The sequence below is a fragment of the Monodelphis domestica genome, chromosome 7 (assembly GCF_027887165.1).
Source record: "Monodelphis domestica isolate mMonDom1 chromosome 7, mMonDom1.pri, whole genome shotgun sequence".
Lineage (NCBI taxonomy): Eukaryota > Metazoa > Chordata > Mammalia > Didelphimorphia > Didelphidae > Monodelphis > Monodelphis domestica.
In genome coordinates, this window is record NC_077233.1 from 278,224,681 (window position 1) to 278,250,475 (window position 25,795).

General features: G+C 37.4%; 1 protein-coding gene across 8 annotated transcripts in view; it reads right to left on the reverse strand.

Annotated features, from left to right (window-relative positions):
• Window positions 1–1,327: 1,327 nt before the first annotated feature.
• Window positions 1,328–25,795, reverse strand: part of DENND4C (DENN domain containing 4C) — a 124,816-nt gene continuing 100,348 nt past the window's right edge. For all 8 annotated transcript variants that reach the window (XM_056804462.1, XM_056804463.1, XM_056804458.1 and 5 more), the window contains 10 exons: window positions 24,472–24,649; window positions 23,369–23,478; window positions 21,633–21,808; window positions 18,387–18,569; window positions 13,929–14,124; window positions 12,488–12,733; window positions 9,164–9,281; window positions 6,824–6,974; window positions 6,370–6,434; window positions 1,328–6,192 (listed from right to left, as the gene is read on the reverse strand). In XM_056804462.1, the coding sequence (XP_056660440.1) occupies window positions 6,056–6,192; window positions 6,370–6,434; window positions 6,824–6,974; window positions 9,164–9,281; window positions 12,488–12,733; window positions 13,929–14,124; window positions 18,387–18,569; window positions 21,633–21,808; window positions 23,369–23,478; window positions 24,472–24,649 (1,560 nt within the window). In that variant the 3' untranslated portion in view covers window positions 1,328–6,055. The remainder of the gene's footprint in view (window positions 6,193–6,369; window positions 6,435–6,823; window positions 6,975–9,163; window positions 9,282–12,487; window positions 12,734–13,928; window positions 14,125–18,386; window positions 18,570–21,632; window positions 21,809–23,368; window positions 23,479–24,471; window positions 24,650–25,795) is intronic.

Below are 25,795 nucleotides of genomic sequence, written 5' to 3' on the forward strand. Positions count from 1 at the left end.
TCTGATATGGATGGAAAGTCCTTTGCATTCACTTACTAGAAGTGCTATTTGTGTGGTGTTGGGGAATTGCTTGTTTCCTATAAAGGGAAAAAAGAGGTTTGCCTACTTCAGGATTGGCATGAAGATCAAATAAATGGGGCTGTGAGAGGAGTCTGTCGGTTTTTCTCAGGTTCGTGGAACTTGACCATTCATTTGATATTTGTAGTGACCTCTCGTAAATATTCTTTTTGCTGACCCTGATCACACAACAGCAAATTCCAGAATTCCAGTTTGGGAAGCACTTCAAATTTAACTTAAAGCCTGTGTATTTGAACTCATTCCCTGCTAGTCTTCCATCTGGGATTCACTAGGTCCTTTGTAAATTAGTCCTGAAGAATCTTTTGGGGGGCTTTGCGACAATCATTAATGTTTCACCCAAACTGGTCTATTTTTCTCGGTTTTTCTTAGTCCCTAAATGTCAAAAAGTTGTTTTCTTGACCAACATCCTAGAATAAGTTTGCCATTTCCTTCTCCAGTATAGTTTCTAGATTGGGAAAATGAGGGTTAAGTGACTCAGGCTCTCAGCCATGCATGGCATAAGGCTACGTCTGAACTAATCCAGCATCTACCTATAGAAGCTGATCAGGAATGCCCTTTTCATTTAGTAACCGCATACAAACTACCGTGGCAAATAAGTCCAGTAATGTAATGACTAAAAACACTACACGTGATCAGCTTATTGGTGGTGCAATGTAAAAAGTTTTACTTGGGTTCAAAAGTTCCGATTTCTCCGGACCAAGGTTCCCTTACCTGGAAAGTGAAGGTGTTGGGACTAGAAGTTTCCCAGTTTAAAATCAAGGATTTACATCCAGGGCCAGCATTACAGGTCCTTTGTAAAAATTCTTGAAAGTGGGAAGATAGCTCCAAAGTAAGATTAAGAAAGTGGGGAGGAGGGAAGGAGAAGTAGAATGGATCTTGAAAGTGGAACGCATGTAAAAGATGAAATGGTAAGAAGGGTTGGAATTTGAGATGAAGTCTTAATTGGGTTAAGAGGCCTAAAAGAGAGATTGTGCCTGGAAATGGGTTTAATTGCCAGATAAAAATTAAGACTTAATTGAGACCAAAGGGTAAATTGCTTCCTTTAGTTGACAATTATAAGAACTATTTATTATGAGAAAAAGGACAAAGAATACAGTTTTAAGAGCGCAAGTGATATATGTACCTCAAGTATTCCCAATGTTAAACAGCTATCAAATCTCAGTCAGGCTTTGAGAAAGAATTTGAAAGCTGAAGGGAACTCATTTTAAGCAATAATAAAATGGTCTTTCAGAAAATCAAATGCCAGAAATATAAATAATTTATAAACTTTATTTTGAGAAACCCATTAACAAGCTTTTCTTTGTAGTCTTGAGATCTATACAAAATACACAAAGCACCCTTCTGAGAAATTTGTCAATCAAAGCATAGTTAATATGATGCAACAAACAATTCACAAAGCCTTGGAAAACAAGAAATTGATTGCAGTAGCAGAAAGCTTTCCAACAGTCAAACTGATTATTTATTCATCTTATTTCATCCTTATTCGGGAACAATTCATTTCCAGAAAAGACTTCAATGCTTTGTATCAATAGGAAACATAATCCCTTTTTTTGTCCCACTGAATGATGCAGAAACAAACAGTATATATAGCCTTATAAAATATGCACCAAAATAGGTTAATGACAATTGTTTTGTACTCAACTTCAATTTCAGCATTTACTGTTTTGAAAGGCACTTTTGGTATTAAGTGAAAGAGCTTATTTGCTAATTTTTAAAAAGTGTAACTAAAGTTTTTTAAGTAACCTGAATATATAAATATCCTAAGATGAATTTCTTAAAACGAGGTGGCTAGAAGAATGCCATGCCTAATCACACCTTTTTGCAATATACTTCATATTGCAGTGAACTGAAACAGTAAAAACATCAATCTACATAATATCACGTTACATAACATCCCTAACAAATAGCGTATTGCTATAATTCTCTTGTGACATGAACTTGCATTGGAGACAGAAAAATTACAAAAGCTAAACCACTTCTTTGGCTTGAATACTACGGGAAATTACGATGCTTTAAAGTTGCTCTTATTACTGTAATAATTTTCTGTTAAGATTTGGAACCCGAACCACACACTAAGAAAAGTTAATAAAAGAGGAAAGAAGACATTTTTATGGCTTCCCTGCCTAGGCCTCTCACCAGAACAACGGCACTGCTGAATAGTACTCACCACGGATATAGGTCTAGTTGATGTCAATCCTGAAACTGCTTTTGAATGGGAGAATATCACTAATTTTCCTTTTCAAAAACCTGATAGGAATGTAAGGATGTAGCGATCCAATGTTGTCAAAGCCTCCCTCTAATTCAAGGGACGACAGAGATACTTCTAAAGGAAAACCTACCAGGCTGTCGGAGCTAGTTTGTCCCTTAAGATGGGAACCCACAGAGAGAGGAGCACTAACTAAACACCAACTCCTTCTCCATCTGAATAGTGGCTGCGGTTTTGCTTCCTTCAGCTCATCATGGAGTGGTGTGAATTAAGGGTCAGGATACCCAGATCCAAATCTCTGCTCCAAAACTTAACAAGCTTTAATACCATCAACCACGTCCCTGGAGCCTCTCTGAGAGTTCTTTTCCATCTGTAAAATGGGCATGATTCTTAAATGTACCTGAAAGGGTTCTTGTGAGAAAGTATCAAAGTTAAACCTTAGTGCCCAAGAAAATGGTAGTTAACACATTATTTTCAAATTTCAATCTATTGTTTTAAGGTTCATAAGATTTTCACTCCAATGTTGATAAAGTACTTTGCAACCTTGAAAGTAACCATCATGTGAATTGCACTCTGAAGGGATGACTATTTTATATAGAGGAAATGGACAAAGGCGCCCCGTGTTATTCGGCTATCCGCCTCAGAGTGAGGCTCTGAACCTACAGATCCTTACTCGGAGGCCAGCCTATTCCCACTGGGCCAGGCTGCCTGCAGGACTTTTCCACTAAAATAATGAGGTCCTCAATAAATATAACAAAACGTATCCATCTGACTTAATTCCACGGCCTAAGAACCCGCGTGCACCTCCGAGGAGAGGCTGATGAATCGGAGTCCCATCACCATCTCTAGACTTAGATAACGACGGAGCGCCCCTCGTCAATTAGAGAATTCAGTGGTGACAACTTGATAATCTGAAGTAGTTTGATGATATCAAATGCAATATTCAATGGCAACTGCTCTAAGCTATGGGATCAAAGAACATCTCATAATGTCAAGCCTTTTGCCCGGAAAGTCATCTATTAAATGGATCTTTCTAGATGAAGAAAATCTCACCTAACGGGTTCTTCTTGTGGCTTGTTTCGTCATCCTTGGGCCAACTTCAATTCTATGCTTTTTATTATTCTGTGCTGAAATATTTCTATATTAAAACGGAAGCCACAGAAAAACAGCAATAGGATAATGGAAGGTTTGGGTTAAGTCAGTCACTCGGATCAGGATTTATTATTTCCATACTAAAAAATCAAGTTTGTCTGCATGAGCCAAATAACTAACACGAGCGTCTTTTTTCGATAGAGTTATGAAGATAAATGACCTAACTAGGAAGAACTATTAGAGTTCTACAGTTCTAGCAGTGATCACTTCACTACTTTATAATAATGCAAAGAAACAACAAAAATGTTGCATTGCTCAACAATCCAGACACTAATTTGAAAAATTACTTTCAGTAGTCTTCAAGACTTCATTTCATACAGTGTCTTTATCTAGTTCTGGCAGTCAAATAAAAACACAACACAACACAACAAAACAAACCCTACAAACTATTGCTCAGAGGGTTAACTTTAGGTTGAGGGGAAAATAAGTCTTTTAATTTTTTTTCAACACAAAGTCTGCAGGGGTGACTCAGAACATCAAGGACGAACTGGCAGTGTCTTTCTCTCTCTGTGTACTGACACAAAGCCTCAAAAAAAATGTAAAAGGCAGATCAGCAGAGTCAAGCAAACTGATGGACTTGGAATTCAAAATTAGGGGCTCAAGGAAGAAAGCAGCAGTAGGTTTGCTTATCATGTAAATTAAAAAAAACTAGTGCTCATACTCTCTTTAGATGACAACTTATCATTCAGTGATCTCAAAGTAAACACAGTAAATTGTTATTAAAAATTAGGATGAATTGTATTGCTACCTAGAAATGGTTGATCTTTAAGTTAAAAAAAAATACTAGCCAAGTAACAGCCACACATTAAGTTCAAGGACATTTTTGTAAGGTCCCCCCCTCCCCAATCAGAAGTGCTTTTTGATATATGGGTGTGGAAAAATGAATCTCAAGTCGCATTAAAATTAATGGAGGAGTGGGAAAACAAATGTGAATTGTGAAAGATGACAAGTAACTTAATCCTATTTCTAACTGAAAACTCTACACACAACACAATGAATAGGCTTAAGAGCATTTTGTCCATTTTATTCATCTCCGTAATACTATTTTACTGTGTCAAAGGCTTTAAATCCAAGAGTACAAAAGAGTATCTCGTAGCAAGTAATTTCAAATGACTTTTTTTTTGGTCAGAAGGTGTGACTTTTAAGTATTACAAACTTCAATGACTGAGAGGAAACCAGGCTAAATGGCAAAAATACATCCTCTACATGAATAGTGCAAAATGCAGTTTAAAAAAATAATGTCTATCAAAACTTTGTAGTCACGTCACCTGTTCAGTTGCCGCGGGCGGGGATCATGGCCCGAGCGTTCTCCACGGTGACCCGACGCCGACGTCCTGCCTTGGTACTACGCTGGTCAATCCAGAGGTGGAGAGCGGCACCATGATTCGGAGGCCATTTGAGCAGAATACACAGAGGGAAAGGCGGGTTGTGCTTTGAAGTCACATCATTCCAAGTGCCTCCCTGGAGGCAGCGGCTTTCTTCATCTGCAGTGCTTCCTGGAGAGTCAATCGCCACGAAGGAAGCTAAGCGCACACTCAACCAAGTGTGCCTTTAGTAGAAGGCATGTACGGCATGGCGCAATGCTAAGGGAGGCAGGGAGGTCATGATTTGTCTTAAACCAACTCACTAGAAGCTCGATAGCTTCAACTTTTAGACTTAATTCATCCAGCTCCTAAAAAATAGAGACGTGCACACTTGGGACATTGTGCGTGCAAGTCTACAAGTACTAACTTTCAAACCTTACAAATATTAAACTTCCATTTGCAGTGCAAGGTATCCCACAGGTTTAAAAAAAGTGACCAAGGTGGGCCTGAAGGAAAAGAATGCAGGCCAAAGGGCAGGTTTTTGCGCTTTTTTTAAAAGATCAAATTCCAATTAATTCTGTAAATCATTATGAAATCTAGATTCAAATTCACTTAAACTACCTAATTAGCTTGTAAAACCATTTCCACCTTTAGAATAAGGGACCTTGGTACCAAGGAAGGAGGAACAGAGGGAAGGGACCTGGGCATCAGGAGAACATTCCATCAAAAATGAATGCACCAACAAAGAGTGAAAGCATATATTAAATTTAAAATAAAGCCAGTGGCAGAGCAGTTGTCAGAGTTTCAGAATATTTTGATTACTAGTAACTAAGCCCAGTTTGTGAGCAGTCAACAATCACTGGTCATGAGACCCTTTCAGCAAGTTGTATTGCAATGTGCAATCTAATAGTTTTAATAAATATATACACTTATTTTATAGGCTGCTTATGCATACATCTACATAGACACACAAGTATGTACACACTAAATTCACTTTCTTCTAGGACAGGCTCCTAGAATCCCGCTATTTAGCTTCTCTTGGGACTTTTCCCAACACGAATCCACAACGTGTCCACGGTTTGCGTGGCTCTTCATTCTTTTTTTCTAAGAGAGTCATGGATCCGGAAAGAAAAACAACAACAAACCAAGCCCCAGAGAACTTTTTTGTCAGCAGAAACATCCCGATTCTACCATGTATTGACAGGGTTTTCGCCAGTTCTCAGGCACCTAAATCACAACCTGCATGCTTCCAGGAGGACGCGGCTTGTTTTCCAGGATGGACGAGGGCTGTGAAAGCTGAAAGGAGGCCCTACATTTAAATGAGAGGCGCTCCAAAACATTTCCTGCACCACTCCACACTGAGACTTGGAGGAGCATCAATTCTCTGCATCTTTCCCAGAACCTCTGAGGATAGATTTTTATACGCAAGCTCATATTCGTTGTCAAAAGCCTCTGAAAGATATTTTAAAAAAGAACATTAATAAAGATAACATTAAGGTTATTTAAAGGAAAACAGCACATTTGGAATATCAGGCAACAAATTAATATTGCAAAACTATTTTTGGTATTAAACATATTTAATCCATTATTCAAACTAAATAGCATGATTGCCCAACTGTACCAACTTACCAATATCAATATTTTCTCTCCCAAGAGACACCAAGGACAAGAAAAGGATTTCCCTGTACAAACTCCTGTGAAGAAATAAGAATGTAGGCAGATCATGGGAGTTAGTAAGTTGACCCGACTTGCTCCAGGCAGCTGGCAAGCTGCGCAGGGCTATTCTGTCTGTCAATCTGCTCATTCCTCCCACTAAATACTCTGCTCTGGCACAGAGGGAGCACCCCTAGGGGAGGAGAAGGTTAGAAGAATGTGAGTGGCAGAAGCAACACAGGGCAAAGGGATTTTCAATTTCCTTTACAAATGAACTTCTTTACTCTCCTAAAATGAAATCTGCTCCCTCAAAACACAGACTGCTTTATATAGGCTCGAAGGCTACATGTACACACAACTTAGACAATCGTTAAAGATGGACCAGAAAGTTATTCTGAGAGCCCTGAATCAGAAAGCAATGCCGTGTTACCTTTGTCGTTTTACATTTGGCTTCACTTTTTGCAAAAGAAGGTTGATAGGTTTAAGAACATCATTATGCTGAATGCTTTGCCTGATGTTCTCTACTAAAGTGCTTGTGGTCTGCTGGTCTTCTGACACGGAGGATGACTTCTTCTCAGAGTCTAGGGACAGGAACACACAAAGGATAAAATCATTCGGAAAAATCGATCCCAGGGTGTTTTTTCACTCCAAATATATTCCTTGTCTAACTATACTACCCTCCCCCCGTAACACCCTTACTTATTCCACATTTCCTTAATATGTATGAAAAAACTTTGTACCACACCTAAATACCCCTTAATATATTGCTCTATAAAATAGTTCTCTAGTTGGTCAATGTGTTTCCTCTCCCCAAGATTATAAATTTTAAAAGGGTGGAACCTATAACTTCTATTTTTTTAAATTAAAATTTATTATATTTATAACATTATTAATTAATTACAAATAAATAAATACATAATATTAATAAATAATTAATTGTAATTAAATAATAAATTAATTATTATAATGATTAAATTAATTTTTAAAATGCTATACTGCTCTCTTCTAAAAAGAAGCTAGGGCAGGAATATTCATATAATATTCAACAAATGCTAATTAAATAAGTTTTCATTATTTACCTTAATTCACTTTACAGACTTACCTGAAAGAACTTGGCACAATATCCCTGTTTGTTTGTTTTTTTCAAAAATAATTTCTAAATAATTTAATCAATTAAAAAACAATTTACAAGAAACATTTCTAGAGGAAGTATCAAGGTAAAAAGACTTTAACATATTTTCTACAATTGAAATATTTTATGAAAATTTTTTCCCCTTCCCATATTTGTTATGAGAATAATCTTTTTTTCCTTTCCTCAAAAGCTCTTCAAATCAAATTCTCTCATTTCCAGGAAAAAGAATTTACATGGTTCTAAATAAACCATTCTCATAACACTGAAACTCTCAAGTGCTACAAACAGATAGTTTCGAAGTTTGATAATACACTAAAGTAGTTCCAGAACTCATATTTTACCAGTTGATCAATCTCAAGATCAAGAGTCAGTTTTTAGTAAAAGTTAGGGATGTATATGGGAAAAAATGCTGATTTTGAGTACAAAAACCGGGGTCTACCAATTATTAGCTTGATGGCAATGGAAAAGTTGCTTAATCTCGGGTTTCATTTTCTACATAGGAAAACTAGGAAGAATACTTGCACTTACTCATAAGTATGGATGGCATCACGTCACTTGAGCCTCAAATACGAAGCGTTTTGTGATTACAGAAGTTATAGCTAATAGAGTTATATCTGGATGTTTCCAGAATATGTGAATTAATTGGTGTGGAGATCCATATATAGCCAACGTGGAATGCAAGACCTCCATATCCAAGTAGATAAGTTTCATGAGTAACTTAAGTCAAGAAACATTTATGAAGTACCTACTGTGTGCCAGCACGGTGCTAAGCTCCAGGGATACAAAGAAAGGCAAACAGCAAGTGTCTGCACTCAAGAAGCTCACAGTCTCATGAGGAGACAATGTGGAAATAACTATAGATAAGTCAACTATAAACAGGATAAACTGGAGATAATTTAAAGGGAAAGGCACGAGCATTAACTGGATCTAGGAATAGTTTTTTGGAGAACTTGTTGGTCAGGGGCAGCTAGGTGACTAGATAGGTAGATTGAGAGCCAGGCCTGGAGTTGGGTGGTCCTGAGTTCAAATCTTCCCTCAGACACTTCCTAGCCATGGGATCTTGGGCAGGTGGCTTAACCCCCATGGCCTAGCGCTTACTGCCCTTTTACCCCATCCTCAATATTGATTCCAAGGTAAGGGTTTTAATTAAAACAAAAAAGCCACGCTGCCCACTCTCCTAGCAACCAGCTTCTCTGAGCCTGGCTCGGGGGTCTTCCGACGACATCCATAAAAGGCAAATGCTGCCTGGCCTATCCTTCCGTCTTGCTGATCACGCTACAGCCGGGCCGCCGAGAATACCAGGCATTTGGCACCGAGGTGAGCATAAGAATAAGACTCCAAACGAATAGCTTCTAACAGAAAGAACAGGTAAGACTCTGCCCCCACCGCAAGGCTAGTCCCATGCAATGCCCATCTCTAAAAGCAAACCGGAACAACAGAGGCCATCGGGCCCTCCCCATCCAGAGGCCATCGGGCCCTCCCCATCCAGAGGCCATCGGGCCCTCCCCATCCAGAGGCCTTAGCCGACTGGAATGAGGCTTGCGAGGTGGACCTGAGCAGAAGAGCTAAAGCACCAAATCCAAACGGACATAGATAGGAAAAGAAGCCCCTTGGAAGCGCTAAGACTCGGCTACTTACTGAGATTCCTCCAAGAAACGTACAGGGGCTCCCCAGGTTCCTGATGAAGGTTGATATTGTCCCATAATAGCTGAATATATACTAGCTTGCTGTCCTGGGACAGAGATGAGAGGGGAAGCTACAAATAAATGAAAAGAAAGTGTCAGCACATACCGCAAGAACAGCCAAGTTCCACAAGAATTCAATTCAACTAAACATGTATTCCCTGGAGAACCGTTCACAAGAGAGAAATCTGGGACTAAGGCAATAGCGGCTCCGAGATGGGATTTGGCACCAGAAAGAACATCAGAGCCTCGCAGCATGCTGATTTCCCAGATAAAGACATGGAAGACGGCGAGGATCACGAAGTTAGAGAGCTACCCGGCAAGCGTGGAGCCAAACTCGTGACTCTAACCTTCCCTGCTACGCTGTGCTTTTTTGAGTAAGGCCGAAAGGAGAATTCTCTCAGTGTTAGAGACAGGAGACCTGAACAGAATCATCCAATATGAATGGCAGAATATACACCTTTGTGCTGGACTTCTAATGACCACATGACGTTCATCTTCTCTTTCTCAACCTTTTACGAGCACGAATTCTAACCACTCCAATATCCATTAATTTTCTAACGTGCTGATTTGTTTCTGACCTGGAGGCGGCACAGTGTTTACATTCAAGACAGATCATAGAAATCAAGCCAGTAATAGTACATTTAGTTCTGGGTGCCGCGTTTTAGGAAAGGGTGTGTTTAGGGAGGGTGACCAGGACGGTAAAGGGCAACTTCAGCCATCTCCATCCCAAATGTTCACATGGACTACTTGTGTCCAACCTGTGGCCTTCCAAGCTTTACTGGTTTGATCAGCACAGCTGGACACACTGTACACTGAAAAAACAACCAATCGATCAACCAATTTCTAAAAAGAAAGCTCTTAATGCTCTGTTGACACCCCCGCCACAACCCCACCACTAAACAGACACTCTGTAGGTATCACTATTTTCCCCTTTACTCTAAAGTAATATTTCATCATGTGTCTTTCTTGCTTGCTGTATTTAAAAAAATATTTCCTCATATTTCTGTTATCTGAGATATTACAAAGCAATCTTCATGTCTGGTATTATTTGTGGGAAAGTTTCAAATGCTTCTCTTTTATAAAAAATCCATATTTTTTCATTGGTGATTATTAGGCTCAAGTTTGCATGGTATGTCACCCTGGGTTGCATCTTGAGCTTTGTTACTCTTCTTAACACATCTCTGTTCCCTTCTGTGATTTCTGGCAAGTGCAGAATAGTCCAGTACAGTAATGGTGAACCTTTTAAAGACCATGTGCCATGCCCCCATCCCTGCATTTGGGGGGTGGGGGTCAGGCTCCCTCCTGGTGACTCATGGGGAGGGGAGGAGGGGAAGGGAGCAACCTCCTGCTGCCTTGGGGACCTGCCGCTGCATCCAGAAACACTGGGGACAGAGCGAGTGGGCTCCTCCTATCTTGACTCAGTCAGAGAAGACTAGTAGGGTCGGGAAGGTGGCCTGTGCATGTCCTTGAACAGTCTGATACAAAAGCAGCCCTACCTGGCCTCTGCTTGGCAACCTCAGAGCCTTTTAGGCTACTTATGTTTGCCTAACAATGGTGCAGCAACTTTGATGCCACCACCAGGTTGGGAGCAGAGGGAGCACCGTGAGCCCTTCAGACTGGCCGCTGGCCAGGAAGGAAGGACAGAAGTGAAGATCTTTTAGGGGTGGAGTAGGGCCTAAAAGCAGAAGAGGAGACACCTCCCTGTAGCCCCTGGTCTCAAACAGGGAAAGGAGAAAGGGAGGGATGTGGCCTGAGCACTTTGGTCAGGGGAGGGAGTAAGCACAGAGGTGGGTGGGGAGGTGGAAGGGAGTAGCTCCACTGGAGTCCCTCTGTGTGTGCCAGAATGCCATGTGGGCCATAGGTTCACCACCATGGGCCTAGTGCTATTTGAAATCCTTTCCTTTATATTTATTTGAAGGTTTTTCTCTGGTCATTTGAGGAATTTGTCAGTAGAATCATGAAATTTAACCATTCTATGTCTTTAGTTTTTTTCTGAATCTGTGGATTATTTTAATCAGTACTATTCCCCCAGCTACCAATCTGTGTTCAGAAGTTCTAGGCAATTTTCTCGGGTTAATTCTTGCATTATGGGGAGTTTTGGCCCTTAATGCCTCAGAATGAGATGCTCAATCAGACTCCAGAGCTCACAGGCATCTGTGGTATAGCCACAAGCACGTAAGTCTTTTCTACTCTTTTTTTCCTTTTTAAAACCCCTTACCTTTGGTTTTAGAATCAATACTGTATATTGGTTCCAAGGCAGAAGAGCAGTAAGGGCTAGGCAATGTGGGTTAAGTGACTTGTCCAGGGTTGCACAGGGTCTAGGAAGTGTCGGAGGCCAGATTTGAACTCAGGACCTTCTATCTCTAGGCTTGGCTCTCAAACCACTGAGCCATTCAGATGCCCCCTTTCACTCTTATTTCATCAAGTTATTACCTTGTTAGGGTGCTGACACTTTAGATCCATGGTGGTAAACCTATAGCATGTGTGCCAGAGGGGGCACTCATAGCCCTCTCTGTGGACACATGCACCATTGTCCCAGAACAGAGTTCACTAGAGTTTTTATCTAGAAAGCCAGAGGAATGAGGGGCTGGGCTGCTCCCCTTTACCCTTTTCCCCCTCTCCACAGGCACCTGAGGACATTTCTCACATCACACACCTCTAAAAAGTTCATCATCAGTGCCTTACACTGCAGAGCAAGTTGCAATTGCATCTTTTGGGTGTAAGTCTTATTCTGGAGAGGTCTGAGGGTTTATGAGGATGAAGTCCTCTATCTTGTTTAGTCACATGACCCTGAAATCTATACAGATTTTTCTTATAAGACTGAGCATATACTGAAGAGTTGAGAAGAGAAGCTCCTTTCTATGACAAGAAACAACTTCAATGTCATGTCAAGGGAAGCCAGGACCCTTCCTATCTTCAGTTGATGCCAGGACTCTAGAATTCTTTAGTGGTAAACTCACAGATACAAGTATAGCTGGTTACTTCCCATTTCCAGAAGATACTCATATTCTCAGCTAGTTTTTGCAAAAAAATCCAACTTGATATAACATGGAAATAACTTATGGAATGATATCTGAAAGAACAATTCAAAACTACACTTATCTTTAACCTGTAATTAGAAATCACTCTTTCAAAATAATTTAAATATTTCTTTACTGTTCCTGAAAAGGATCTTCATGGGCATTTCATATCACCTATATATCTCATTCATTCTCTTAGGTTTTCGGTTTTCATGATTCTTGTCTCTTTGTATATAACTAAACAAGTTAGCACCAACCTGTACTCCTTTATTACAGTGTTCAGATGTGAGGATAAGTCCTGGTAAATTGCTTGGAAGGTCCAAACGTCTGAAATACCAAACCAGATTCCAGAAAATGATTGGATGTTGATTGATGAATGAAGATGTGTGAATCACTTGATCTCCCTCATTCTCCAACAGAGATTCAAGTTCTTTTCGAAGCACTAAAGGACTCAAGTAGGGAACTGAAACAGGAGAAGGGTTGGGTCTCTTCCTTAAAGGATCCTTGCAGTGAAAGAGGGAAAAAAGTCAACACAAACTGTTTACTTCTTTATTTTACACTTTTCAATGACAAAAACTCAATTATATACTATGCTATTATAGCATAATATAACATCTACTTCAGAAATCATTGATACAATGACAATTCCAACAAAAGTGAATATGATTTACTCAAAATAAGTTTTCAATTGTATTTACCAGTTTCCCCCTTTTTTAAAAAAATGAACTTATCAAACACATTATAATAAAGAAAAACTTATGTTACAAAGTTTCTTATTTAAAGGCTTATGTGAAATTTAAAGAAGGAGTAATAAATCTGATTTAATATGTTGGTTTGTAACATCATTTCAACTATTTTTTCTTGCGAATTTTTGTTTTACTGAGGCTATTTTTTCCTTCTTTTCTAAAAAATCCCTACCACTGTCAAACTCTTTATAACAGTGGTTCTTAACTTCTTTTTCTTTCTCCACAGAACCTTGTGGTTGTTTGGTGAAGACCATGATTCCTGTTCTCAGAATATTTTTTTTAAATAATTAAAGAAAATGCTAAATTTCAGTTAGTGAGAAAAAGAGATATTCACAAACTCCTTGAAATTATAGATCTTGGTTTAAGAATGTAGGCCTTAAAACAAGGTATTTCTCAATCAAATTATTTAGGAATAAAAGTGGAGACAGATGTTTTCCCTTTTTTAATATCTACAATTTTTAAAGTATGTGCAAGATATTTTGCATTTTAAGATGCTTCTGTTACTCTCAAAAATGAGTGGCAGTTCAAAGAACAGTTTAAGCCAATTCATATAACTTGAGGCAAGTTTAACATAAACTAACAGTGTCATTCCTTAATAATAACTTATTCTTCTACCATTTGCTTTACACTCAACAAAAATTTTATAAAATAAAGAGTTAATATGCTGAACTGGTTTTTGGATCAAAAGTTGGAAAAGTGGTAGAAAAAATAGTTATTAAAGCTTTCTCTTCTAAATGCAATATAAATAATTCTCAAATTTATTCAAGTTTCTGATAAGGAAAGGACCTAAGTGGCAGAAATCATTAGAGTGATTAAAATTAAAATCCTTAGTAAATGAGCTGATGTTTTCTAAAGAATTTCATTAAACACTTTCTTATGCAAAATTATATTGGGGAACAGCAACTTTATTATACAAACTTATAATAGGAACATAATATTTCCTATTACTTACCACAACTTCCTGTAAACTGTTTGGTAGACTAACTGTTGAAATGCCATGGAAAGGTCTCTGAGAAAAATCAATATTTTGCAAAGGGCCTCCAACACTGTGGCTTCGAGTCAAAGATACTCCTCGACTTGAAAAATTATTAGTTACAGATGAAGTTTTCACACTTGGGAAGTCTCCACTTTCTTCCTTTGGCTCAACACTTTAAAAGAAAAAAAATACTCAAATAAAACTGTACTTTTTTTTTTCATTGTTACACTGCTTTAACCCCTCCTTTGAAATGAATATATTTGCAATAATAGCACAGAAATTATAGCAATATCCCCCAAAATGATCTCTCACAATCAAGCTGGACCATTACTAGAAAGGCAGAGAGATGGTTCAATATCAAGGAAAACATTTTTTAATCAAGATATTTTATTTTACCAATTGTATGTTATAAAAAATTTCACAAGTTTTCTTAAGTTAACATGAACCAAATTATCTCCCTTCCCTCTCCCGGAGCCTGCAAGCAATTTGATCTAGGTTATACATGTAAAACATTTCCATACTGATCATTTTTGTAAGAGAATAATCATATGAAACCAAAACCCCAAAACGAAAACCCAAATAAATTAAAGTGAAAAAATTGCATTCTTTGAGCTGCATTCCAAGTCCAACAGTTCTTTCTCTGGAGGTGTATAGCATTCTTTTGTCATAGTCCCTCAGAATTGTCCTGGATCATTGTATTGCTGAGAGTACAGAAGTCTCTCACATTTGAACATTCCACAATATTGCTGTTACCGTGTACAACATTTTCCTGGTTCTGCTTATTTCACTCTGCTTCAGTTCATGAAGGTCTTTCCAGCTCTTTCCAAAATTATGCTGTTCCTCATTTCTTATAGCATAATAATATTCCATTACTAACAATTTGTTTAGTCATTCCCCAATTGATGGGACATTCCTTCAATTTCCAATTCTTTGCTACCACAAAAAGAGCAACTATAAATATTTTTGTATAAGTAGGTCCTTTCTTTGGGAATCAGACCTAGTAATGGTATTAATGGATCAAAGGGTATGAAAGTTTTATAGCTGTTTGAGCATAATTCCAAACTGTCCTTTACAATGGCTGGATCAGCTCAAAACTCCACCAGCAATGCATTACTGTCCCAATTTTGCCACATCTTCTCCAACATTTATCATTTCCCTTTACTGTTATATTGGCCAATCTGGTAGGCATGAGGTGGTACCTTAAAGTTGTTTTAATTTGTATTTCGCTAATCAAGAGAGACTGAGAACATTTTTTCATATGATTATTGATAGCTTTGATTTCTTCATCTGGGGAATGAATTGCATTCTTATACATTTGATTTGAGTTCTCTATACAGCTAAGAAATGAGACCTTTATCAGAGATATATGTTATAGAATTTTCTTTCCAGTTTGTTGTTTCCCTTCCCATCTTGGTTACATTGGTTTTGTTTGTACAAAAACTTCTTAATATAGACAAAATTATTCATTTTACATCTTGTAATGTTCTCTATCTCTTGTTTGGTTTTAAATTCTTCCTTTCTCCATAGATCTGACAGCTAAACTATTCTATGTTCTCCTAATTATAGTATAATCCTTTATGTCTAAATCATATATTCAGTTTCACCTTCTCTTGACAAAGGATGTGTCCATACCTAATTTTTGCCATATTGTTTTCCAATTGTCCCAGCAGTTTTTGTCAAATAGTGAGTTCTTGCCCTCAAAGCTGGGATCTTTGGGTTTATCAAAAACTATATTGCTAAAGTCATTTACCCCATCGATTCTTTTTCTTAGCCAGTATCAGATTGTTTTGGTTACTGCTTTATAGGAGTTTAAGCTCTGGTACTGCTAGGCCCCCATCCTTCACACTTTTTCTCCATTAATTCCCTTAATATTCTTGATCTTTTGTTTTTCCAGATGAATTTTGTTATTAATTTTTTTATAGTTTTAGATTGGTATAGCACTGAATAACTAATTTAGGTGGAATTGTCATTTTCATTATATTAGCTTGGCCTACCCATGAGCAACTAATGTTTTTAAAATTGTTTAGATCTTACTTTATTTGTGTGAAAAGTGTTTTGTAATTGTGTTCATACAATTCCTGTGTTTGTCTTAGCAAGAGATTCCCAGGTTATTTTATACTGTCTAAAGTTATATTAAATGAAATTTCTCTTTTTAACTCTTGCTGCTGGACTTTGTTGAAAATATATAGAAATGCTAGTATAATTTCTAATGGATAAACAATTTAAGCTTGGATTTTCCTACAGGAATTTTTATTTTGTTTGTCTTGAAATGAAAAAATGCCTTTGATGAACAATTAATACATTCATTTAAAGACCTCTTACAAAACAAAGTTTGTGTAACTGTTGTCTGAATACAGGTTCAAATAGAAATCTAATCATCAGAAACTATTTAAGCTTAATTATTTATTTTCTCTTTCTCCTGTTCTTCATAAATTACCTTGTTGCCACCACTCCTGAAGTTCCCTACTGATTTTAAGCTGAATTTCCTACCTTTTAGTTGTTTTTATTACTTTTTAGTGTATCTCTGGCTTCCTAACTTATGGTTTTGGAGTTGGATTTGTAGATGTTTAGCATTTTTTCTATTGCTATTTATTTTAGCTGTGTTTTAAAAAATCTATAACAACTGCTAGAATTACAGTTCATTTTCTATTCTTATACTTATGCTGTAGCTATAAAGGTATACTTATTGGTTTCCAGAAAGCAATATTTTCAGTCTTCTTCCCATTTTTGTACTTTTATAGAGAAATTTAAAAAATTTTAAAAGCTGCATTTGTAGCTTTCTATTTTTTAAAAAGTACACTGATAAAGTTTGTTTAGACAATTAATACAAACACTTCTAATTATATTCTCTCCAGAAAGTTGACTAAAACAACTTGGGAGTTACTGAAACCGATGGTATCATGTATATGGCATTTTGATAATTTCATATTGTTAAAACAGATGTAGAGAAAGAATACCTTATTATTTATAAATTGTTTATGACTTAAATTATTATCAACAGAAAGCATTAATGACTTTGCTCCAAAAGTACCTAATAAAAACTAAGAAAAGTGAACAATATAAACACTACAGTTGATAACTGTTTCCTTTCTAAAAACTCTTTTTGGTAAATCTGATCACTGAAGAAAATGAGGTGTGCTATGAAAGAATATCATTATTGTAGAGGAAAGATCATTGGATTTGGAGTTAAAAGAATGATAAAAAGAATATTCAAATCCGGTGTCAATACTCTCTAAGTCTCAGTTTCTTCTATATAATTTATATATCTAGTTCTTAGGGTTGATACAAAGGGCCTTGTTGATATTTTTTTAACCCTTACTTTCTGTCTTAGTAAAAACTCTAAGTCAGAAGGGGGAGGGCTAGGCAAACAGAATTAACTGACTTGCCCAAGGTCATACGAATAGGAAGTGTTTGTGGCCAAATTTGAACTCAAGACCAGTCTTGGGGATCTACACTGTGCCACTTAACTGTCACCCCCACCCCTCCATGGGCTTTGCTAATCTTAATAACAAAATCTTCTGTTTTTGTGAAATGATACAATTTTTCAATGTTATTTCTATTATTAGGTTTCAGCTCTTTGAGGGTAAGACTGCTCTTGCCTTTCCTTAGACATCCAACACCTAATGAATGCTTGATGAATGACTGAATAAATCATCTTCCCCCATCATGCCCTATACTAGAACAGATTCTCTTCTCATTTCTGCCCTTTGTGGAATACTGTTGTTTTTTTTAAGCCTCAGTACCAGTGCTACCTTCTTTGTGACATCTTTCCTGATCCCTGATGGGGGTTTTGCATAGTACCTGGCACATAAATGTATGCTGATTGAACAAGTTAATTAGCCAAATTACATCATGCTCATGATTGTAGCATTTTAAGCTTCTTAATTAAGATACTTAAAAACATTATCTATAAAAACAATACATAAGCCCTGAAAATACTGTAGTGCACTTTGACATTTTTGAGTGTTGGCAATAGCATTCTAACTCTAAATGGGGAAAGATGGCTGCTGAGGAACTTATAATCTAAGAAGAGATTTGCCTAAGAGTGTATTATAGTTGCTACCATGACCTGTTAGCAAATTCAGTTATTAATTATCTAAACAACATATGGTGTACCTACAAATGAACATTAAAAAGCCAAATCACATTAGCCTGCCAGCTTGGAGCACTACACAAGTCGTATGTTTCCGTCACTTACTAGCTGTGTCACTCCTAATCTGTAAAATAAGGGGTACTGAACCGGCTGATCTCTTAAGATCCTTTCTAGCCCTGACATTCTGTGATTCTATCAAAGCTAATTAAATTTGGCTAAAATTACAGAAAGTGAAAAAACTTAAAACCAATGCTAAACCAGGCAAACCAATTTGACTATTCAGATGAAATTTGTTAAGGGGAATTTAGCTTATCATAAAAATTTTACATAATCTAGGATACCTTGTTTCAGTTGCAGAAATTATTCCTTCAGTTATAATCTGGCTGTGCTTTGGGAAATCCATAAAGGTCATCAGGTCAGGTTCTGCTGGACTAGGCACAGGTTTGTGTTCTGGGGGATCCGTCACTAATGGAATGTTTCCACTTTGTAGACTGTCGCCAGAGGTGCTTGGCTTCAGAAGAAAACTAAATGGGGCAGAGAAGCGAGAAAAAGCAAACACTCAACAGTATATCTGTAGAATTATTTTCATCAGCAAACACTCTCTGTAATGGCGTGCAGTTACTACCAAGGAGATACTTACCACTCCACTGGAAGGAAAAGGGGTTGGCTCTAGAAAGAAAAGCAATTAAAGAACAAGGAAGGCAAATCCTTCATGATTCCGGATGCTCTTGACTAGCACCCGAAAGAATCAAGTTAATATTTGATTTAAAACAGCCATAGACGATTCATATTGTCAAGATAATTTAGAGTTGTAAAACTTTTTCAAATAAGGTGTGGATACTGATTCCTTTAGGCTGAATGAATTATAATGTATCTAAATCCAGAATCACAAGGCCCAAATCTGTAGGCAATGTTTTGCTAACTTAGTTCTCTACATTTGGCAGGTCTGGCTTTTAGGTCTATTACATTCAATTTAAGGCAAGGGTGGATGGGGAAACAACGAAGACGAAGCAAACTTCAAAGATGATAGGCATATATTTATGAACACATACACATATATGACTGCTCTAGCTGTTCAATCAACAGTTAAAAATAGTGAGGTGACTAAGAGATATAAAGAAAGGATACCACCCACTCTGGGCTTCACAGAGTACTAGATAATTTGTATTACAGTTTGGGGTATTAGCTGTAAGCTTCACAAGGGCAAGGTCACATCCTATTTAAGGTTTATTTTCCCCAGCACTCCCTCAGTACCCCCCGCCCCATCCACATGAGAGACATTTAATAAATTCTCCCCAAAATCTGGTATAGAGCACCATCACCATCATACCTTCCTTTTAAAATCCAAGAATGACAAAATGCTAGATTTGGAGTCAGAAAACTTACATTTTATTCCAGCTCTGCTATTTATTGCCTGTGTAACTCCGGGTAAATCACAAAATCCATACGTTTTAGTTTCCCTCTCGGTCAATGAGGGGATTAGAAAAGAAGTTTGAGTTACCCTCATTTTAGACTTCTTGGGATCTTACACCCCACCCCTAGAAAAGTCAGTGGGAAATCTCATCTTGCAAGATCCAATCAACCTTAAATATATTCACAGCTCATCAGGGCACCCTGCTCTAAACTCCTCAGTTCAAGGAGGACAGGACAGAAGCTTCTGACATTTCCTTTCCTACTGAGCTGTACTCATTTTGAACTTCTCTGATTTCTCTTCTCCCCACTCCTTCCTAGTTGGATTCTTTCCCTCCCATCCCTATCCCCACTCCCATCCCTGCTTTTCAGTTTTCTTTTGTGTGTTATCTCCTTTTCATTAGATTGTAGGCTAATAGAAAGCAGGGACAGCCTTTCTTCTACTTATCTGCATCACTTGGCACTTAGCACAATGTTTGGCACCCAGCGGGTACTTTTAAGGTTTATTGACTAAGATAAAGATACCTTCGACTTTCTTGTTAGTTCCTAATCTATGCAGATACTCCCAAAACTATATATCCCACTGAATTCTTCTCCTGAATGCCATCTCCATCTCAATGTGCTAAAGTCATCTCAAACCAATATATTCAACATGAAATCTATTCCCCCACCCCCCCATAAATTTGCTTTTCTGTCAAACTGTTCCTTCTCTATTAAGGAAATTATCATCTCACCAGTCACCAATTTAAAACCACCTCTTCCCTCTCCTTCACCTGCCTTCATAACTTCTCTAATTTTCTCCAATTTTTTCTATTCTCCAACTTTTCTCCACTCACAGAACTACAACCCTAGGACAGGCCTCCATCACCTTGGACTATCATAAAAATCTCCTCATTGGTCTTCCCTGCTTCTAGTCTCTTTCCTCTTCGAACTGTTCTCTCCGTCCGTGTCAAGTCAAGTCATTATTCCTAAAGCATGACTGTCAACTTTCTGAGTGAAGACAAAGGAGTGTGAGCACTGGGTTGTTTGCTTTTTGACAATCCAGATCCTAATGGATAGGGGGCTGGTCTCAGAGACAAAAGATCCCTCAGTGAGAGATTTAATCTTGGTGTCATTGGCAAGTCTCAACCTGCTACAAAGCAGGTACCAATCTGTACTAGACCAGCAAAATTTCAGGTGTGATCTGAAAAAAACATTCCCAGCATCTTTCACATAACAGGAGCTTAATAAATGTTGCCGATTTGAACTGCAGAATTTCAGAGCTGAAAATGACCCTGACTGTCATCTAGGCCAATACAAACTTCAACCAAAATATCTGTAATCACATACCTAACAAGTGGTCATCATCTAGATTTTGCTTGAAGAAATCCAAGGAAGGGACCTCAACTCCTGACAAATTCTGTTACATGCATGACCTATAATCATCACTGCAAAGATGGATTTATCTGGCTATACCACAAAGCAGTAGCCATCATCAAGGCAGCAAGGTTTATATCCTATAGGATCAAGGCAGGGGTGTGCTAATAAATGCTTAACACTTAGCTTACCAGTTAAATATGTATGCATAACACACTTTTAAGTTAAATTTGCATTGTTAACATTTTAACATCATTTTCTTAAGTCAAGACAATCAATTGAATTATTATTCAATTCATTCAAATATTCAAATCAATTTGTAGGGATTGTTGAAGTTTGAATGCTCAAACTGAACATTTAACAACTGTAACAACTGGCTCATAAGAGCAATTCATGTTGGTTTCAGACCTTCCCCTTGACAGAACAAAGAGTGAAGACCAGGTAAGTGTCAAACAAGGAAAGCCCATTTAATCCCTAAAATAACATACTTACAGTGTGCTTTTCTCAGATTTTAAGAGGATGAGCAGAGCAAGAAGTTCAAGTTAATCAATATTTCTAGATGCTAACTATGTTTAATATTGGGGGGCAGAAGTATCTCAAACTAATTCCCAGAGATTTTTAGAGGGGCTATATCTTGATTTAAAATAATTGAGTTCTCGGTTACCACAGAAGATATGATTGTAATTTTAAAAAGTCTTACCTGCCTAACTGAGGCACAAGAGAGGAGAAAGACTGAGAATATCTTGTCTCTTTCCATGTGCCCTCTTGGGGCACTCACTGTGAACCATATATTTCCACCATCTTTTAAGAGATATACTCACCTTGCAGAGCCTCGTAAATCTTTAAATTCCACATTAAGGAGGGGTAAGAAGTTGCTTTTACAGAATGGACAGGTAGTATTCAAATTTGAGTCATCTGCAGCCCATCCAGCCATAATTTCTTCATCATATACCAAAGCACCACAAGCTCTACACTGAGAACAACTTGACATCAAGACCTGAAAGCAGGAAGTTGCAAAATTTGGAAGAGCCTTATAAAACAATATTAACTTTAATATTTTGGTGAAATTAAAGGCTTAAAAAAGTAATAATTTTACTAAAGACACTTCGCCCCCAAATTTAATGAAATAAGTATATAACATTACTTTCTTCCATCAAAGAATAATGTGAGGCTAGATTAATTTTAAGCAGTATAGATTTAACATATTCTTTTTAATTTAAATATGTGTCACTGATTCACTATTTTACTAAAGATATACTTGTTTTTGAACAAGTCAAGAATTTCAGAAGTTAAAAGATGATACTTTATCACTAATTTCATTTTCTAAATAGATCACTCTCCTCAGACGAACAAATTTTAGTAATTTTGGAGGACAAATTTCCAAGTAAGACTTTTCTTATTTTGTCAGTAATTTTTACCAATGCAAAATTGAGTTTTAATCACATGTACCTGATTTAATTTTCAGTCACCTCAAATATACATTGTAAATACCAATTATTTTGCTTAAATATGTCATTTTGCAAAGGCAATGTGTTAGCCTCATAAAATTACAGGATATTAACTATACATAATTTCTACTAAACAGTCCATCTGAACTTTCTTAAACATTGATGAAGAATAACTGAACTGAAAAATTATCTTGAGTTTTCCATATACATCCAACAGAAAATCACCACCAAATTCAAAATTTAAACAAATTGCTAATAAAGTTTACTTTAAACTCCTATTCAAACTGTCCATTTCACAAATCTATCAATGTGTACCTATAAGGAATCTTAAAATAGGGCTTCTTAAGCATGTCTTCATTTAATTTTGACTATTTGAAAAATGTTGATTTTTCTTTTATAACCACAAGATTACAACACAATCTTATCAGCAGAATATCGCCGGGAGCCATCAAACCCACGCTGTTTGACACGGTCACAGGTGGAAACTGGGGAATGCAAAGCAGCCCCCAGGAAGGATGGAAACACCCACTCAGCCCCCCTCTATGTGACTTCTCTCACTAACATTCCTTATTATTGGAATTGTTCCCCAGGAGAAAACAGATGAAAGCAACATGTTTGCAGGGTTAATACAGATGTCCCACTCTATCCACCCCCCCCCCCACCCGAAAAACACCAGGAGAATCCCACTTACAAAATTAAACCTAAGGATTTTTATGTACCCAACTTAGATAGGACCCTCATTTCCAGGCATAAAAACTTCTGGCAAATCTGTGCTCAGAATTCCCCACCCCCATGTACAGGCCAAGAACAAGCTTCTCCAACCTAAAACTGGGCTATGTTGATTCTACCCTGTGAACCTGCACTCAGCAGCGATGTTTTGTTGATTATCTCCTTAGGCTTTACATTTGTTGTTGAAATCCATGGAATCAAAGTATGTATCTGTGTAACCACTGAGGGTATAAAATAAAGCCAAGCCTGAACGAAGGTGGAACAGTTCCGTGTGACACTTGGCTGCAGGCTGACACTCTCTACTGTCTTCCCACCATTCATTATCTGTCGACGCCACCATACCCAGTCAAGGCCCCCCCAAAAATATGATTTGTTTTTACCTCCATCGCACAGTTTTGGTAGATGCTGGACATGCTGGTATTTTGAGAAGATCCATGTTCTGACTTTTCAAAGTCCTGACCCTTTATGCCTCTTGCAAATGGGATTTCACCTGCAAAGATGCAGTCATTAATACTATATTACAGATCATAGAAGAAGAGAATTAAATTTCAGAATCTATCAGTGTAAATAAACTATAGTCATGAATATTAAAAAACATTTTCTAAAATTCAAATAGAATATTAGAAAACCTATAGTCCAGCCTTGATGAACCTTTTAAAGATTGTGTGCCCAAACTGCACCTTCAAGCTGCCTATGAGCTTCCTCTCCCATCCTGCAGTACTCCAGAGAGTGGTGGGAAGAAGTGCTCACATTGGGCTGCTGGGCAGAGGGGCAGGGCATGTGAAAACTGTCCCCAAGTGTGGTGGAGGCCCCCGGTTGGGGCATGAATGACTATAGTCACTCAGAATCACATTTTGTTCTTAAATTTGTGAAATATACATATACATATATTTTCATTCCACGCAAACTAAAATGGGGTGGTAAAATGTTCCAATAGATCAGAGAATTTATATAACTAATGTATTCTATGACAACTATACTTCTTATTTTAAGGATTTATGATTCCATTATATAATTATTCCTTCTGTTAATCTAGATCACAATACCACCAAATTCCACGCCACTTCCCGCAATTCAAACATTGTCTTCATGAGTTGTTTACTATCAGAGGGTGAGGTGGGTTACTCTGTTTTCCTCTCATGATAAGATACTCTTAAATTTGGCTAGGATGATCCTTGAATAACAGATATAGTCCATTTCAGGACTATAATCAATCAATAATCACTTAAGCCAACTATACACTGGGTACTCTGTCAGGTACTAGAGAAACAAAGACAAAAATGAAACAGGCCACATATACTTGGTTTTTTTTTACCTTTAAAAGCCCTGTAAGAGCTTGCAATCTATTGGCAGAGCCTTCAAATACCCAGTATCACCTACACATCATGAGTTTGTAGGACTTTGGTAAATAGATTTAATTGCATTAAGAAGAATGTTATCTTATACTAAAAACTAATAACATATTAAAATAAGTTCTTCATACCTGTTGGATAGGACAATTTCCCTACGTCCCCACTGCTGCTGCTACTGCCAAGGCTTGTATTGCTCTGTGTGAGTTCACTGGTGATTAGCCCCGGGACACACATTTTTGTTGCTAGATCATCTCCCAAAATATGTTCTTCTAAACCAGCAGGAAAGCTATAATCTCTACTGGGTTCTTCCTTCAAATGAAACAAACAAAAACAAATATACAGATATCGGTAAATGTATTGATTGGTTTAAGTGACATTTTTTTTTTAGTCTTTCCAAATTTATTGAAGTTTCTTATCATTAGTAACCAAAACTTAATTTGTCAAACCCACAAACTTTTCATTGTTGGTACATGTGAAACTTTTCCCTTTGTGCTTGGATATTGAGAGAAAAACCCATTTTATGCCACGGCCCTATCTCAAAGTTGCCATACTTTGTAAATTGTTATATTAATTTCTTAGCTCTATTTTCTACATTATCAAAGACTCACTTCTTATTCCACGGTTAGCCTTATTTTCTTTAAAAGTCTTCTCTGCTGTTCTTCCTTTTTCTTTTTTCCTATTAAATGTGCAGTTTGGATATTCTTAAAAATATGAATTTTAAAAGAATACTGGCTGCCAATCCTATAGCATTTCTATTAAAATAATTGCTTTAATGACTACTTAAAAAATCCTAAGCTTGATGGCTATGATAAACAATAGAAAATTTCTCAGAGCAAATTTTTTTTTTCAACCCGTACCTTCCATCTTGGAGCCAATACCGTGTATTGGCTCCAAGGCAGAAGAGTGGTAAGGGCTAAGCAATGGGGGTTAAGTGACTTGCCCAAGGTCACACAGCTGGGAAGTGTCTGAGGCCAGATTTGAACCTAGGACCTCCCATCTCTAGGCCTGACTCTCAATCCACTGAGTCACCCAGCTGCCCCCTCAGAGCAATTTCTAAAGCAAAAGACAATTTGGTACAGCTGAACAAGTCACTGAGCAGAAGAGTGAAGGTCTAGATTTAAGTCTCAGTTTGGTCACCTAAGCTAGTTATATAATGTTAGGCATATAACCGTCTGAACCTCAGTTTTCTCATCTGTCAAATGTGGATATCATATCTATCAACATCATAGAGTTGTTATGATGCTCAAATAAGGTTAAAATGTTTTATAAGTGGTAAAATGCTATTCAAATAGAAAGTTATTATTTTGACTGACTTCTTTGGTCTGACAGTTTTGAATGTATAACTTAAGAATAGCTTTGACTATCACCATTCACAACTTCCATCATTAAAAAAAGTCAGTTATTTGACTACTTTTATTTATTAGTTTTTACCAAAGTTTAATTATAGTATTTCAT